At 32.8% G+C, this 17,869-nt stretch overlaps 1 protein-coding gene across 6 annotated transcripts; it reads left to right on the top strand.

Moving 5' to 3' along the window:
• Positions 1-1,480: 1,480 nt before the first annotated feature.
• On the top strand, positions 1,481-16,592 carry LOC141659589 (protein DGS1, mitochondrial). Of its 6 annotated transcripts, XR_012549806.1 has the most exons (15): positions 1,481-1,753; positions 5,141-5,255; positions 5,356-5,559; positions 5,847-5,984; positions 6,175-6,336; positions 8,485-8,679; positions 9,244-9,344; positions 12,719-12,808; positions 13,957-14,029; positions 14,112-14,140; positions 14,249-14,372; positions 15,295-15,405; positions 15,705-15,805; positions 15,888-16,337; positions 16,426-16,592. XR_012549806.1 is itself a non-coding variant. In XM_074466534.1 (14 exons), the coding sequence occupies exons 1-14, from the start codon at positions 1,533-1,535 to the stop codon at positions 16,006-16,008; spliced, it is 1,785 nt and encodes a 594-aa protein (XP_074322635.1). In that variant the 5' UTR covers positions 1,481-1,532; the 3' UTR covers positions 16,009-16,592. The 6 variants fall into 6 exon arrangements, 5 of the variants coding, with proteins under 5 accessions (XP_074322635.1, XP_074322636.1, XP_074322639.1 ...); XM_074466534.1 differs by having other exon boundaries at positions 15,888-16,592; XM_074466535.1 differs by having other exon boundaries at positions 1,611-2,790; positions 15,888-16,592.
• The last annotated feature ends 1,277 nt before the right edge of the window (positions 16,593-17,869 follow it).

Raw genomic sequence — 17,869 nt, 5'->3', positions numbered from 1 at the left:
ACACTCGCATATTATGTGTATGATAAAAAGACTTAAGTAACAGTGTGGTGTAGTGGTAAGATGATATGTTTGTGAATGTAAAGACCCGGGTTCAATTCCTTCCAACAGCCTCTTTTATATAAATTTAAAATACATGGATAAATTAGTCATTTCAATGAGACTTTTTAATCTCATCAATATTATCACCATGTTCTCTTATTATATATAGAAGAGATGGCACATGATTAATCACCGATTTTACACCTGATTAATCATTTCAATGTACTCGATCAATTTGATTACTTAATGCATTTTTCATAAATTAATATACTTAGTTTAATAAATTAATTAATTTTGAATTTATTAAACATATTCAATTAATAACCTGATTAATTAATCCGATTAATTATCGATTATCCCATTAAAAAAATATTGATGTAACCCAGTGTTCTAAAAGTCGGCGATTAATTTGGAATAATCGGAAATTAATCGTTGTTCGATAGGAAATCGAATTGATTTAGTGAAAATCAAGTTAAAAATCGTTTTTCACGAAAAATCAGTCTAAAAATCGGGAAAAATCAGATTAATTGGTAATAAATGGAGTTAATTTATCAAAAATCGACCTTATTGGTAAAATTTTGAAAAAATATTTCAAAAATAAAAACTCGTAAAAATTTTAAGAAAAATAATAATCGCATATACATATTTACTATTATAATGGTTAAATAATAAACTTTCTCAATTTTTTCATCTTAAATTAATCTCAATTCATAAGTTAACTCTTAAGAATTATATGTATTTTAATAATATTCGATATTTTAAATTTATTTGTATAAATATTTATAAAACATATATATGTATACTTAAAATAGTAAAATAATTACATATATTATTAGTCATAAATAAAAATAATATTAAATTAATTTCGATTAATGGCCCAATTAATCATTCCGATTAATGTTCGATTCGACTAAAATTCGATCCCGCTTTTTAGAACAATGCCCAACACTTACAAGTAAATAAATAGTAAATTTCCGGGTGATGGCCAAAAATACCTTTTTTTTAGAAGTTGTAACAAGAATATCACTTTTTGGAGTTTATGGCCAAAAATACATTCCTAATACGCATTTTAGAAATTGGTAAATTTATTACGAATCTGAAAAATTGGTATTACATTAAAAAAAGCACAATACGCATGTCACAAATGCGTATCACCAGAATCAAATGGGTGATACACATTATGTGAATGCGTATCTCTCTTTTAATTCTTTTTTTTTTTTAATTTTTTTCAACTTTTTTATACAAATTATCCATTTTTAAAATGGGTATTATTAATACACAACTGAAAAATACGTATTAGGCGGGTATTTTTGACCAAAATTTTAAAAAGATGTATTTTTGTCTTAAAACTCTAAAAAAAGAGGTATTTTTATCATTTTTTCTAAATTTCCTCATTAGTTAATTTAAGAAAATATTTGTATAAACAAAACCCCTTTTCTTCAACTCTCGCTGCGAGTGTGTACTGTTCAGTTTTTTTTTTGAAGCAGGTCGCAATGGAGAAAGATTCTGATAATGAGAGAGCGATAGTTTCAAACCCTAGATCTCTATGGAACAATTTTGTTCATAAACTTACACACGATGATTACAAATTCAAGCACAAATTGTCCAGTTTATACGAATTAGTAGCTAGGTCTGCAACTACATTAAGACCTAGAAGAAGAAGGACTAGCCTTCCTCTTCCTCTGCCTTCTATTTATTCCACTGATTATCGTCTGTATGTACTCTCTCTCCTGTTTTCTCTCCCCCCCTCTCTCTCTCTCTCTCTCTCTCTCCTCTTCTCTCTCTCTCACTCTCTCGCTCTCCTCTCTCTATTCTCTCTCCCTCCCTCTCCCTCCTTCCCCCCCTCTCTCTCTTGATCTCTCCCCCCTCTCTCTCCCCCCTTCTCTGTCTCTCTCTCCTTCCCTCTCTCTCTCCCCCTTCTCTTCTCTCTCTCTCTCTCTCTCTCTCTCTCTCTCTCTCTCTCTCTCTCTCCTCTCGCTCTCCCTCCTCTTCTCTCTTCTCTCTCTATCCTCTCGTTCTGCCTCCCTCTCTCTCTCGCTCCCTCCCTCCCTCCCTCCCTCTCTCTCTCCTCTGCCCAATTGAGTATGTCAGGTTGATTATGTTAGGTTGGTTTGTTAGATGTTTATATATATATGTGTAACTGAATCATATCTAAAATCAACATTGACAATCAGGCTTGGTATTTGTAGAGCATTACTAATATTTCACTTAACTAATTAACTTACTAAGCACACACTGCTCACTGCTCATGCCGTGTCGTGGCTTTCTAAGAGTTAGAGTAGAATTGAGACTTATTATTAACTTAATGTCTTTGTTCTCTGCCTTTGTTTACCTAAAACCTAGTGGTAAGTCTTGATAACAAGTGTAGTGTAGTGTAGTATGTGGCTACCGCACTGTAATAACGAACAAAGCCCTAACAACTTGTTTAAGCACTTAACAATTGTAGGCCTAGGCCTGTGGAACACGTCTTTGATTTTTGGAATTGATAGGTCAAGAAAATACTTGTCCACGTGCTATTATAATTATTAGTTACTTTTATGTTATTTACTTATTATTATTAGTATCAGATTGTTAGAGAGGTTGAGTTGCTAAAATGTAGGAGTAGTTGCAGTAATGGAGAATTGTAGTTCAGTAGTGGGTAGTTTGTTTCAAGTTCTATATATTAGAGTTATGTAAATGAAAGAAAGGCAGGAAGAGGTTTATGCAAAAGCAAAACTGTCGTTCACTTTCACCCAAAGAAAGCTTATTCAGGTAGTTTGTTTTATTATAATATGACTGGAACCTATCATGAATTCTTTGCAAACATTTTCTTGTCATTTAAAACTTGTTTTCAACTGAGCATCGTTAATGGTGATTTGGTAAACATGCCACAGTACATTGCAAAGTCAATCATAACACATGTCCATTATAATAAGTATCTCTGCAGATTGATTTAAATTGATATATTATAAACAACCCATAGTACATTGCAACACAATAAAACATCATATATTATATTATGTGGACTAAACAAATAATTACACACTCAACTGATCATGTTTTATAAAACCCTGTTAAAATATTCATCACTAAAAATTCAGCTACGTAAGATGACCTAGGAATGTACCCATAGACGAAGAGGATAGATTTAGGGACTTTGAGGGTTTAGAAATGGACGATTATGATTTTCAAGTCCCACTGGATCAAGGCCCGGTTCATGGGTTGGTTTTACCTTGCGATGTTTGTGAGTGTGTATATGATTTCGGTCATTGTTATTATAAGTGTTTTGAGTGCGGACTTGCTAAGTGCACAGATTGTTACAATATATCGGCCATTTGTCATTGCGGTGCTGAATACGGGGATGCACTTCGAGTGCGTCCTGAGGAAGATGAAAGAGATAGTTTGGATGATTAAGGAGGTATACATCTGACATTTAACCTCGTGAGATCGTAGATGCTAAGTTTTCCTAGGTGTTCTTATATTAATTAGGCTGAATTTCACTGATGAATTTTTTAACGGGTTTTATAAAACATGATCAGTCGAGTGTGTGATTATTTGGTTGGTACACATAATATAATAAATGATGTCTTGTTGTGTTGCAATGTAGTTTGGCTTGTTTATTATAAATCAATTATAATGGACCATTATAATATATCAATCTGCAGAGAGACTTATTATAATGGACATGTGTTATATATCTGTGTAATTGAATCGTATTTAAAATAAACATAGACTATAAGGCTTGGATTTGTAGAGCATTGACTCAACTGATTTTGACTTTATAGTATTTCACTTAACTAAATAAACACACTCTGCTCACGCGGTGTAACCTCATGGTTGTATTAATAACAAGTGTAGTGTGGTGCAGTATCAGTATGTGCCTTCCGTACTGTAATAGTTAACAAAACCCTAACAACTTTCACAAGTGTTTAACAGTTGACAGTTGTAGGCCTAGGCCTGTGGAACACGTCTTTGATTTTTGGAATTCTTTGCGAACATTTCCTGGCTCTTAAAACTTTTGTCAACTGAGCATCCTTAGTGCTGGCTTGGTACATTTTGCGTTTCCTTATAATATGACAACAATATTCGAACTGTTCATGTTTGGAAACTAAAATGTTATAGACCTCAGTCTGAGTGAGTCTAACAAACCTACTCCAACACCAGATCATGAATCATGATTTTCCGTAGGTAGTAGTTCCTTGACATCATTGTTGAGTTCCCTATTTTAACCTTCCAAGTGAAAGTAGTGCTTGCACAATTTCTGTTCAATTAATTTCTATCCGCAACTAGCACCTTTAAGGGAGATGTCTCTGCTAACTTACAGCTGATCAGTTAGCTACATTTTATCCAAATATTGTGGGTGCTTCTCCCCATCTATTAATATGAAATTCCTTCTGCCCCTTTGTGCACTTCAAGCTACATTACAGCTAGATTATGCTCCTTTAATAGCATAAAGGACTGTTCCTTGGACTGATCTTCTGTAGTACGTGAATAATTTTGTACCTGCTCATCTTAGCACTCTATCTTTTGGTGGAAATGGCTGATGGTGTGTGCGAGACATTTTTACAATCTAATCTGTGCCAAATGTTCTCCCTATTTTCTCTGACTCTTTTACATTTTTAGATGGATTATGCTATGTCCGCTCGTAGAGGATTGAATTTGTTTGTATTTATACCTTAAAGAATATTTTTTTGTTTAGAAAATAACATTGGCTGAAATGCTGCTGCAATATTTAAGTTGTCATTTTTTAATAGAAAGACATACATGTTGGGATGTGTCAAAATTTAGAGACCACGGAATGTTGTTTTTCTAGAATGAACCTTGAACTTGTGAGGTGCAAAGCGTAGCTTACTAAAATTTTTCCAGAGCATGGATCTGAAGGAAGTCTTGAAAAAAGCTCAAAGTTGTGGTCTCAATTTATGATTTTCAACTCTTTAAATAGATAGTGACCACATTGTCCAGGCCCTATGACTTGTGGAAGTAAAAATAAAATTACAAGTAATAAGTAGATATCAATTTTCCAGTGGTAGTCTTCTAGAACAGACTACTGATGCATTTAATTTTAGATATCTTAATATTAAGTTATTAACATCAAGATCTTCACTATATTTGACATATGCAGGAAGTTCTCTGAGGGATCTGGAATTTTTGACGTTTTGGAGGACATTTTGGAGCATGTCTTTGTAAACATGCATATCATCCAAAAGAACTTACAATTTTGGCAATCTAAAGCGGAGGTGAGTAAAACTATTCCTCCGAAGTGCAGGATGCGTTGAATTTATGTTCAATATAGTATGTGAATATATAATGTGCAGTGTGCTTTTGTATTTATTTCAGGGTTCACGTGGACAAAAAGTGTATTTTATGATTTTTGAGAGAGGGCCGCGTGCATTTGTTAATGGCATAGTTCAGTTGATACGTAATTCTATTTCAGAGGGTTCTGGCATACAGAATCTCTACTGTTCTGCCACTAGTCATATATATGACAGGATAAATATCCTAACAAGCTTAAGATTTGCCCTTGCAACATTTTTGGCGCAGGTTTAGTATCTTTTTTTTTTATTGTAGTTCCATTCCACTTTGATTTAAAAAATTTCAACTCTAAAAAATTTAGTATCTGACAATCTGATTGTCTGAGGTCTTTTTGGTTGTGTGTGGTTGTTTTATATTTAGTCCCTAAATTTTTCAAAAAAAAGATTGTTACGGTGTCTGCACCATATTTTCTTAATGGTTAGAGTATTATTGAGATTTGGAAATCTTGAATTTGTATTTTTGGAAAATATGATTATTTTTAGACTACAACTGATCATGGTTTCTACTTAGTGCAGATTTATATAGAAATTGACAAATTCGGGGATGAGTTAGCAAGTGATGCAGAGAAGTCTCTACCTTTGTTATTGTTGACTGTTGATGGTTTATTTTCAAAATTGGAGGCTTCAATAGCTCATCTTCATGCTCCACCACAGGTAGTGGGCAAACGATACGCTTCCTTGTTCATTCCACACCCATTATTGTTTTGCACAATTTCTTACTTTAACTCTGAAGTCTGAAGAACGGGAAATATCAATAGATGCGTTAATTAGTTATACTTAATTAGTCAATAATTATTTATTATTGTAAAATTAACAAACTTCGTTACATGTAATTTATGTGCAGAATGAGTATTCTGTTCATCAGAGTGAATCAGTTCCTCTAAGGTTTGAGAAACTTTCGGAAGTCATGCTGGAAGGATCTCAGTGGACTGGCTGTGAGATAAGAGACGCCATTAACTTGCCTTATCAAAACCTGCACAAATTGGACTCATACTTATCGATGCTTGTAAGAGCCCTATGTCAGCTTTTCAAGTTTGTTAGCATTTGGAATATTTATAGTATTATAAATATAATATGTTATCTGAAGTACAACATAGTATTCTAGAATCTGAAATCCCGGCACAATAATCTATTTATTAGGGATATTATAGAATCTAAATCATGTGTGGTGTCTGGTGAGTGGTGGCAATGCTTACTGCCTCATCGGATGGTCCCTCAAAGAATAAGATTTGACAACAAATATACTTGTCAAGATAACACAAGGATGTAATAGCATAAGCAAATTACCTGATTTCTACATTTTCAAATAAATGCGCCATATATGCACAGATAGATTTAGGATGACTTAGGAAACAAATATGTTTGGAACAAAAACAAAAATAGATAGAACTTGAGTGGATGAACCCCAGAACACCCACTACCCAGGTTTCCTGACCGCATAAGGGAGGAAAAGTTATGGATAGCGACCCATGAAGAGACCCAATTTAATATGGCCATATCTAGTGAAAGACTGAAAGCTTTATTAGGCCATGCTGCAAATTAGATATGACAATTAAAATGATTAAATCTAACAGCAACAAGTTCCACTGTTCTGCGTTTACCTTTGGAAGATCGAAAAGCTTTATGGGTACACTATATTATTAGAATTTAAAGCATAAAGCTCACACTTTTGTCAACTGGACATGTGGACATCAGGCATTATTAAAAATATATTACAGTGACACAGTTTACAAGGTTGTCCTCATGTATTAGGAGGGTCAATATAATAATATAAGCATAATAGCGGAAGGAATTAGATTCGGTTATACTTGCGTAACTAAGAACACAGAGGATGTTTCTCTTTCTTTTTCGGTTGTATTGTGATATTTTTTTGCTCAAATGGTAGCTACCTGCTTTCCTGTTTGAACGCCAAGGTGAGGGGGGAGACTCTGTTGCATCATGTTCTAGATTGTTTTGTCCACTAAATTGGATAGAATATCCTTCTTGCGTTTTCTGATAAGAGTAGCATACCCAGTGCAGTAGACCACATCAGCAGGTCTGGGGAAGGTCCCAATGTTTACAACCTTACCCTTTTTTTCATCATAAAAGGAACATTTGAGTCCTTGTATAACCCTGTATTACGTTACTTGATTTCATATTCCATCAAAAATAATTGATTCCATTACTATAGCTTTTAGAATTACTGATATTCTTTGTTTTCTCTATTTCTACTTTTACATTTTTTACTTGTGAATTATTGTCACTTCTTTAATCTAAATTACATTCTAGTCAGTGTATGCTCATGCAGCTTCATTTTTCTATTTTTTTTTGAAATAATTTTTGTTAAGATTTTAGTGTATTATGCGACTAACATAAATATGTACACTATATTTAACAAGCTGTCTTATCTTTCTAGTTACCATAATAAGAATAAGATGATTTTTTTTTTCCTCATTTTTTTCGTTACATTCTTGCCTCAAGACAATCATGCTACTTCTGTAAAGTGAAGCAGGAGGGATGTTACTTTAGTGCTTTCAGATTATACTTAACTTTATCCATGACTCATTTATATATGGCTTTTTCAATCTCAGTTTTTGCGATTGCTGTTACTAGTTAGAAATGGGTCACCACATACTTAGTGATGGGTCGACAATTTTGCACCTATTATTTGTGGCCGTAAAATTATGTACGCAGAATCCTGTTCGATTTGGTGGATAAAATATGAAAGTAATGTTTAGCAATAAGACTGGATATGAAACAGTAAATTCAAGTAAGTTGTCTATATAGAAAAACAGCAACTTTTTCACTTCTGTCATGAATTATTTGTGTCTTCATGAAGTTAAACCGTGTTGGCTTCTCCCATTCTCTCAAAAATCTAGTCTTTCTTATCCAAAGAAAGATGCAGAGACATTTAAATCCTTTGTATTCCCTATTTGTTTGATGTTGGTCCGATAAAGTTAACGAGTTCCAGACATTTTATTTACATCTGAACTAGTTTTTTTTCTTTTCTAGGCTAACTTGCCTTTTTTTTCAATACGTAGTAACAGAGCTACTTATCACTGAACAATTCATTTCATGCAACATTAAATGTGACAGATTCATGCAACAGTAAATGTGACAGATTTGTGCATCTTTTAATTTAAGTAACAGCTATCCTATTGTCACTTCTTTCTAGGTCGCGGAAAATAAAAAACCTAGAAAAGTAACACTGTACTGGATGAGATATGCATGTGGCATTGTAGGCATCTCAGTCTGTTCTGTTTGGCTTCTACGACATAGCAAATTGACGGGGAGTCATGATATTGAGCATTGGATTCGTGAGGCCAAGGATTCGACTGTTGGCTTTTTCAGTGACCATGTTGAAAAGCCGGTTAGATCTGTTACATCTTTTTTATATATTTGTCTGTTTCTACACTTCTACATACAGTCATGACTTATGAAATACTCGACTTTGAGAATCACCAACTGTCCCTCACTGAAAGAAGTAGATGAAGTATACATGTAATCTTTAAAGATGGAATGTATGCAAGTTGGTTCTATTGACATGGATGGAAAATTGTAAAATTTACCTACATGAAATATCCCCCCCCTCTGCTGAGATATCCTTACTTGTTCCCGAGTTTTTAAAAGGGAAGGAACTAAGTGATAGCGAGGTAAAGTACTTTCATCTCATTTTTGGAGTGAAAATTTTGGAATAAAAACATCAAATTTGCATTCATCACCACTTGCTTTATTACTTTTAAAAACTCGGGAGCACAATTACGGGGAAAAGTGAAACTACTTTACCTCCATTTGCTTTCCTTCCATTTTAAAACTCGGAGCAAGGGGTTAGTCCTCACATGCATGCTTAACTATTTTCCGGGCACAATGAAATATGTTGATGAATGTATTCATTGATATCTATTAATTTACTGTAATGATACCTCTTTACCAGCTTCTTTCCATAAGAGATGAGCTTTTTGACACATTCAGAAAGAGACACAAAGGTGTTATGGAGCTCGAAGAGGTACAGCTAACTACTAACTCTTTACACAGGTAAGTTGCGTTTAAGAGGAAGTACTTCCTCCTTTTTCACTATTAAACTTTTCTCCTTGATTTAAAGAAACACTGTGCTACTGCAGAATGCAAAATGTCTTCCTGTAGAACACAATATTGGCTGCGCATTGATATTACGCGTCCTTGACTCCTTAGATACAACAACAGTTTTAATAATTAGTGTGCATGGAATGAGTTTCAGGCAGAACTGGATATGCTTTTGCTTAAGGCTGCACCATCAACTCGATTGGACTATAAGAAAGTTAACTAGCTTTAACTTTATTTATAAAAAATATTGCTATTTTTTAATGTACTTTTACGATATTTGTGTTATTTCATACAATATTGCGTGGTTCATGTTACAAGGACTAATGTAACGATGAATATCCCTAAATTTATATTATGCCACGATTATAAAGTTTATAATGCACTAATACCATTGAAAATAATGGTTTTCCATCAAGTTTCAATGATTTTTTCAATTGAAGATGCCAAAAATACTATAATGTTTATGTATCGTATTTATCAAAATATGGGGGCAAAATAGTAAATTTTTTTACACGGTCGAGTTCGAACTTCAAATTATTCGGCTCATAAGGCTCATGATTCTTATCGAGCCGATACTTTTTTTTAATATAAATATATTTGTATGTATATATTTAATATTTCATTTATATTTTATATATTTAATAGAAGCAATTTCGAGTATAACCTATCATATTTCGAGTTTTTGTCAATATTTGGTGAAATTGATTCAAGATTTCGAGCCGAACTTGAGGCGACCGGACTATTTACGACCCGAGTTTCAAGCTTGATTAAGATTCGGTAACCGAGCTCGAGCCCGAATATTTTTAATCGAGTTCGAGCGTGAAAGTTTTCGGCTCGGCTCAGCTTGATTATAGCCTTAGTTGTTGTACACAACTATAAAGTTAGTATTTTGAATTGAGTTAATTACACAAGTCTCGATAATTAATAAATTATTATTATATGGTAATATATTATCAACAAGTTAATGTGGTAACATAATATCAACAAGTTATTTATTTAATGGTTGAAATTTTTTTATAAATAAAAAAATTATAATCCCGTTGTTGTACATGAGTATAAATTAGTATATTGTAGTGAGCTAATTACGCAAGTCTTAGAATAATTTTATTCAATAATAATATTAACCTCTACCTCAATTGATTGAAGGCACATGTTTGGACATACGTGTCACGTGTTCAATTCTACAAGCCAACAATATTTCTTCATATTTATTCAAGTACGGGCGCGAAAAAGTAACTTCAAATTATATGTTTCTCCTAAAAAATTTGAGTCTATCGAACTTTTTATGACCCGAGATTCGAGTTTGAAATTTAAGGTTCGGTTGAACTTGAGTTCATGCTTGAACCCGAACATTTTTAATCGAGTTCGAGCCTAACAGTTTTCGATTCGACTCGAATTGATTATACCCTTAGTTGTTATACGAGTATAAAGTTAGTATCTCGAAGCGAGTTAATTACCGAAATTCCGATAATTAATAAATTATTATTATACGATAAGATATTATCAACAAGTTAATATGATAATATATTATCAGCAAGAAATTATTTATTTGATTTATAAATTTAAAAAATAATTATAATCTCATTATTGCACATGAGTATAAAGTTATTATATTGTAACCAACTAATTAGCCAAGTCTTAGAATAGTTTTATCCTGTATAAATATTGAATTATATAGGTTTAGTCACCCAAAATAAAGAAAGAAGTATGCAACTCAATAGTTGATGTTATCAAAATATAATCAAATGAGCCTCTAGCTCAGTTGGTTGGTTGAAGTCATATGTTTGTTATAACTGTGTCATGGGTTCAATTCTCCACGCCAACAATATTTTTTCATATTCATTCAAATACGAGAGCAAAATAATAATTTCGAATTAAATATTTTCCCCCGAAAGCAAGAAGTTATTTATTTAATGTATCAATTAAAAAAAATATTTTATTTAATGTATCAAACTAAAAAAATAATTATAATCCCGATGTTACACATGAATATAAAATTATTATATTATAATCAGCTAATTATCCAGTCTTAACTCAATAGTTAATGTTATCAAAATATAAACAAATGAGTATGTAGCTCAAGTGGTTGAAGTCATATGCTTGTTATAAGTATGTCATGGGTTCAATTCTCCATTCTAACAATATTTTTCCATATTTATTCAAGTACGAGGGCAAATTAGTAATTTCGAATTAAATGTTTCCCCAAAAAAGCAATGTTGCAGTATTATATTATATATATAATAGATGATAATAATATGATTTTTTTTTAAAAAAAATCCTGTTTTCTATAAGCATACATAAATATAACTCCCTTCTTTAATAATTTTATATTTATTACATCTTACATTCTTTTTGATCTACCATCATCGCAACAGTAGTAGTAAAGTGGTTCAGAGATGGACAAAACGGCCGAATAATATGTCTTGAACCGTCCTGGAAAAGGTCGATTGTCAGGATAACCGGTGCCAGACCGATCTTTCCCATATCTGTGAGTTTTCCCTTCGAGGGATTAACCCTCCTTCGAAGAACAAATGTGAGTTTTCGGTGAAATTGGTGAACTACGCTAGCTGTTTAGATGCATGGGGGCAGAGGGCCTGTTAGTTCCTGCTAGTGCAGTGATGCAGTGGAAAGAAGGATGTTTGATTAACCCCCTTCTTCACTGATTTCTTTTCTTTAAAGAGAAAAGCAGTACAAGGAGACTAAACAGCTACCGACCATTCTGGGGCACCCTTGACCCGTTTTGATTAATCTCGTGGGCGTGATAATATGAATATGTCATTGACAATTTGTGATTAGTTATAAACATATATATTAATGACTACTGAGGACTGTTTAAAAAGTAAAAAAAAAACTAAATATGCCCCAGAATATTCCTAAATAGGAATGTGGGAATATCAATGTGTGTATATTAAAATCTATTTTACTAGGAATATTGTAGGATTTCTAGTTCAACTTCTCAAACTAGGTTAAATATATCTTTCTTAATATTGTAATCTCCCACACGCCAAATAGCTGAAAACAGCTTTTAAAAAAAATGTGTTAATTAACAACATATTGCAAATTGCATATAGGATCAGCCTTTGATATATTTTAATGTTCACATCAAAATGCAATGTGATTCTTGGCAAGTCTTTGGCCAAGCCATACAATGGGAATAAAAAGCCTTGTCTGATGAGTATACTTGAGCCATGAGCAAGAAAAGCTTTTGGTGCCTATCTTTTAATATGCTTTGTGTACTATGTCAATCCATTTTCTCCAGCAATATATGCACTTTCTGAAGTAATTAGGAGTTAGGACCTTTACATTTATGCATTGTCTGTTTGTAGAATGTTACTGGCTTTCAGTGAGCAGACTCAAGGTCAAAAGTTTCCAGAGAATGCTTCTGACCAAGAATTGCTGGAAATTATGATGGCTAGGTAAGAAGTCTTTTCTGTGATATTGGTATGTAATATGATTTAGATATATGTTGATATGCATAAGCATGCATTTTTTTTTATTTGCTAAAAGTACTTTCTTGTGTCACTTTTGGTGGTGTATTTTTAACAGTGTTCTAAAAATCGGTCTAGGCGGCCGCCTAGGCGCTAGGCGGTGGTAAAACGCCCTGACTCGGACCTAGGCGGTGATTTAGGCGTTTTTTCAAAAAATCGGGTCAAAATCGAGATTAGGCGGGCTAGGCGGTCAAAAATCGGTCCTAGGCGGTCTAGGCGGAAATAATTAAAAAAATATTTTTTTTACATTTTTATAATTTTAATTCATTAATTTCATAATTTCACACAATATCATGTCAATTTCTAATATAAAGTATTGGTAAGAAGTAACAACTAATCTAATATATTTATTTTCTCACTTGAAATATAAAAATAACATATTATAATTAATTTAAAGTGTGAATTAAACTATAATTAATATCTTTTTCAAAAAAAAAATATAATTAATATTGTAAACTCAATAATTAGTACATAATGCATGTCAAATGTGTAAATATATTTTTCATTCATTCTAGATTGTACTGTATCCATTTCTTTTCTCTCTTTTTTTGTTTACAATACGGATTACCCTTTTTTTGGCTTATAACATGGAAATAGTTCATCCCTTGTTATTTGGTTTCAGTGGTTTTTCTTTATCATTCTCTCTCACTGTTATAAAATTTAATCCATAACTTCTTACTAGTTTTAGACAAAAGGCATTGCTAATGGTTTTAGCATGTCTTAAACATGTGAATTGTGATCCAAAATAACTCTTTCTGTTGCATGGAGATTTTCTTTAAAGAATTTTTGTAGTAGTAGGTATGTGGAATTTATTTTTCTGTCGACCAAAAATATTTCAAGACAAACATTATTTAAAATTATAAATCTTGAACATGCAATTTAGAATGACTCTTCCTTTCTATGGTCTCAGGAGAACAAATTGCAATTATTTGTCCTCGTATATGTTTCTCCCGTGTGGGAACCTAAGTATATTTCTTGTTGTCTTTGTAAATTGGACTCTCCTTGTATTTTTTATTTGATCTAAAATGATTTTGCATTTCCATAATTGAAACAAGTTTTGTTCTTCGTTTGTGTAGATATGAAAAGGAACTTATGCATCCCATTCAGAATCTTCTGGGAGGAGAGCTTGTTCGTGCTATACTTATTCAGGTTTGTATGTTATTGTTTTTTTGTTATGTAACTATTTTAAAATTTAAGTCTAACAAATGACAATATTTTTTTGTGTTGACAGATTCAAAAGCTAAAACTGGATATTGAGACGTAAGTACCTCTATTTGTTGCTCCTTATTTATTCTCTTTGATAATTTCACATTTGTGATTGATGTTTACCCATGCATTTTTTGTGTAAAAACTTGGCATACCGGACAGGGCATTGCTAGAATTAGACCAGATACTTAGGGCTAACGAGATCAACTTTGCAGTTCTAGCTGCTTTACCAGCTTTTCTTCTCTCCCTTGGTATCCTGGCTCTGATACGTGCGTGGCTTAAACAGGTAAAAATCTATGTTTTTAAAGTTTGAATCAACTAATATATCAAGCATAAAAATTTATATGAATAGTTTGGACAATTAGCTTATGTATTTCTTGATCTGCATTAACAAGATAAATTAAAATGAAAAACAAATTTAATACAGTCTGGTGTCTAAAACCTGCTTGAATGTAAAACAAGTTTACAGGGATGGAGTGATGTATGTATAGAAAAGAACTAATGAAGTAACAGATTAGAGTAAAAGTTAAGATAAATGTGGGGATAAAATCCATTCCAACCATGAGAAAAAAACAAGAAAACATGAAAAGATTAGAAGTTATAATTTTGTCGGGATTTGGATGACACGCACACACGTATATGGGTAATTGTGTATGTATTATGCACTTATCGAAAGAATGATTATTCGTGCACACACAAGTAAGTTTCTGAAAGTTTTGGTATGTAGTGATTTATAAAAGGAGAGAATTTTAATTAATATGGACATCAGAAGCTAACAAGTTGAAGTCTAATTGACTACAAAATTTTGTCTCACTCAAGTTTTACCAAACTGACTTCTGGCTGCTCATTGTACTAAAAGAATCAGACACTTATTATTTATTTAATTTAGTAATTTTTTTAGTAAAAGCTGAATAATTTCAAGTAATTATGTCTGTGAAATTTTGAAGTGTATAGAAAGTGAATGTAACATGAAAGTTGTGCTTATGAATAGCAAGCTACACCACAAGAAAAGGCTTTTGAATTGTTTTATATGCATATTCTGGAATTATAAATTCCTTGTCATTGGGTACTGAGTCTACTTACCCAGGAATTTTGTTAACTCCCAGTTCCGATGCTTAGTGAGAAAAAGGTTAAACGGATGATTAGTCCGCTAGCTGGACCCCTTTGACTTGACTTACCATCGTAACAACCATGCTCCATGTTGTCAGGATACTAGAGCAGAAGGCAGGGGTAGAATCGCTCGACTGCAAAGAAGACTACTAATTGTAGAGGTTGAGAAAAGGATTATAGAGTTCCAAACTTGCATCGACAAAGGCCAGGTGAGAAAACCACACGTACTATTAATTATGTGCATGTGACAATTGTAGCAGTAAGTTTACCATGTATGATGTACTACTCTATTGAAAATATTATGGTTGGTTGCAACTTATTTGTGGCACTTTGGGTTACTCTTTTTTTCTGCAAATTAAGTTCGTCCTAAAATTTATGATCCCATCACATTGTAATTGCTATATGAAGGCCTAACTATGACAATACTTGTTATATTTTTTCTTGCACTAGTGCCTTTAGCAGTTATTTGTCCCTATTTGCACTTAAATCGCTCAACCTTATCTTGCAGGAAAGAGATGCTCAATGTACGTTTGGCTTGGTTTTGTATAGTCTAGATCGCCTATACCGAGCTGTTGAGAGTCATGCAAAGGCAACCGGGGAATGGCAATGGTTAGTTCAATTTGTTAGACTGTTTAATTAATGTACGTATCCTACTTTTGTACGTATGCTAATGGGTGGTTCCATTGAACAGTTTGAGGCAGGATATTACCGACCTGGGTAGGCCAGGGCTCCAAACTGCATATAAGCTCACTATAACTTCACGCATGGAACGAGTATATGATTGCTTGCTCCCTTCACTGAAACGCTATTAATTCCAAACCGAATTTCCCCTGAAAAGTTTGCGTAGTTGGGGTATTCCACTAGGGCAAGAACTGGAGAGGCTTTTTGAAACACCACCACATCCATTTCTATGGGAATCAAAACGTGTTGGGATCAAGTCCATTGTGCCAAATGACTGTCATATGAACTGGTTGCATTCATGTGATGGAATATTTTTAATTTTGTTCCTTGCATCTCCAAGCTCAAGGATTATACATTTTTCTAGCTGCAACGCATTCTAGAAAGGAGTCTGACATATTCTACTTCCCGGTCATTGCAGTAAAATCGCAATCGTGATCATTCTACCACAATCCAAAAACCGGTAAATAGAACTGCATTGATATATTTTTATATTAGATTTGTCATATTCTTTGGTTCATATGAAGAAAATCTGTGGATTCTGGTTCCAGGTTCGCCTAACTATAAATTTACATGGGGAAAGGCTTAGAAATCGGCAGCATTTTTGAATAAAATTGTGATCAGGGATTCGAAAATTACTTATATGAAGGAGGTTACCGTGAACGTATTAATTACTTAGATAAGTATGTAAATGTATTCGAGTTTGAACATATAAATATTTTTCATGAATAGACAAGTTTAAGCTAAAAGTATACTAGCTTGACTAAACCTAGTAATCACAATTTGTAAATGTGATGTGCTCCCTTTATCAATCACAATAGTCAATCACTTTACACAATGACGGGCTAGTTTGGCTGCTTATTGATTTTGTCGAGCTAATTTATAAGTCGAATTTCAATTTATAAGCGGCTTATTCACTTTTATAAGTTTGTAAGCACTTATCGATTTTGTCAACCTAATTTATAAGTCGAATTTCAACTTATAGGTTGATAAGTTGAATGTTGGTAACAAAGTATATTTTTTCAATTTATTTTGATTATTTGTTTTTTTAATAATTTTAGTTTTAAAATATATGTTTTTAAATGTGCTTCTAATGTAAAATTCATGAATTAAGATAATTGAATATAAAAACTATTTATTTTAGTACATTTAAGTTAAAAATTCTGACTCGTAGTAAAATTATTTAAACACTTTTATAATTATAAGAATTAACTTATTATTATTTATTCATTTTACGTCATTAATTATTTATTTTAAAATTTTACAAACGGGCCCTACATGTCTTTCTTTAACAATTCGTTCGTTTGCAGATGTAAATAAATAAAATTGATGCAAGTATGTTACATTTCCTCTGAAGAACTTAATAAACACATAGGGATCACACTTCACAGACAAATATATGCATCCTAACACAACACAGACTTCTAAAACAAAAACATCAAGATCACTCTCATAAAATACAGATTCACTAGTACAAAAACTGTCATATGCGTCATCCCGTATACGTATATATTGTTACGAGCGAAAAGACATATAGATATGTTTAGGCCGGCATCACGTCGAGTGACCTTGACAAGGATGTCGCTGATGCACTCAAATCCATCTTTGATCTCTGCAATGGTTCAACAACTTAAGATTTACGTGTTGTAGTAGTACGTTTCCTTTTACGAGTTAAACACATTTTTATCTATAGGTTCATTTTGAACTGTGATTTCTTTTTACGAGCTAAGTTACATGTAGCAGTAGTACGTTTCTTTTTACGAGTTAAGTAAATTTGTAACTACATGTTCATTTCAAAGTGTGATATGTACTATTTATACGTGTTAGTACACTTCTTTTTACGAGTTAAGTATATTTTGGACTGTGATGTTGGGCGTAACCACAAAATGTAAGAGATTTAGAAAGCTACCTTTTCGGCGATGGTATTTTTCCAGGCTTTATCCATTTCATCGAAAACGACATCAATAGTAGGTCTACCTTTGCTTGATCTAGCAA

Source organism: Apium graveolens, chromosome 5 (genome assembly GCF_009905375.1).
Source record: "Apium graveolens cultivar Ventura chromosome 5, ASM990537v1, whole genome shotgun sequence".
Lineage (NCBI taxonomy): Eukaryota > Viridiplantae > Streptophyta > Magnoliopsida > Apiales > Apiaceae > Apium > Apium graveolens.
The sequence above is the reverse complement of the archived record's forward strand: the minus strand, read 5'-3'. Positions and strand labels throughout refer to the sequence as shown.

What these genes read in the sequence shown, in the direction of transcription:
- LOC141659589 (XM_074466534.1), top strand. Translation starts at nt 1,533, where the DNA reads ATGGAGAAAGATTCTGATAATGAGAGAGCGATAGTTTCAAACCCTAGA. An exon ending in CTGGAAATTATGATGGCTAG is followed by an intron (nt 12,809 to 13,956) that starts GTAAGAAGTCTT and finishes TCGTTTGTGTAG; the next exon opens with ATATGAAAAGGAACTTATGC. An exon ending in TACGTGCGTGGCTTAAACAG is followed by an intron (nt 14,373 to 15,294) that starts GTAAAAATCTAT and finishes CCATGTTGTCAG; the next exon opens with GATACTAGAGCAGAAGGCAG.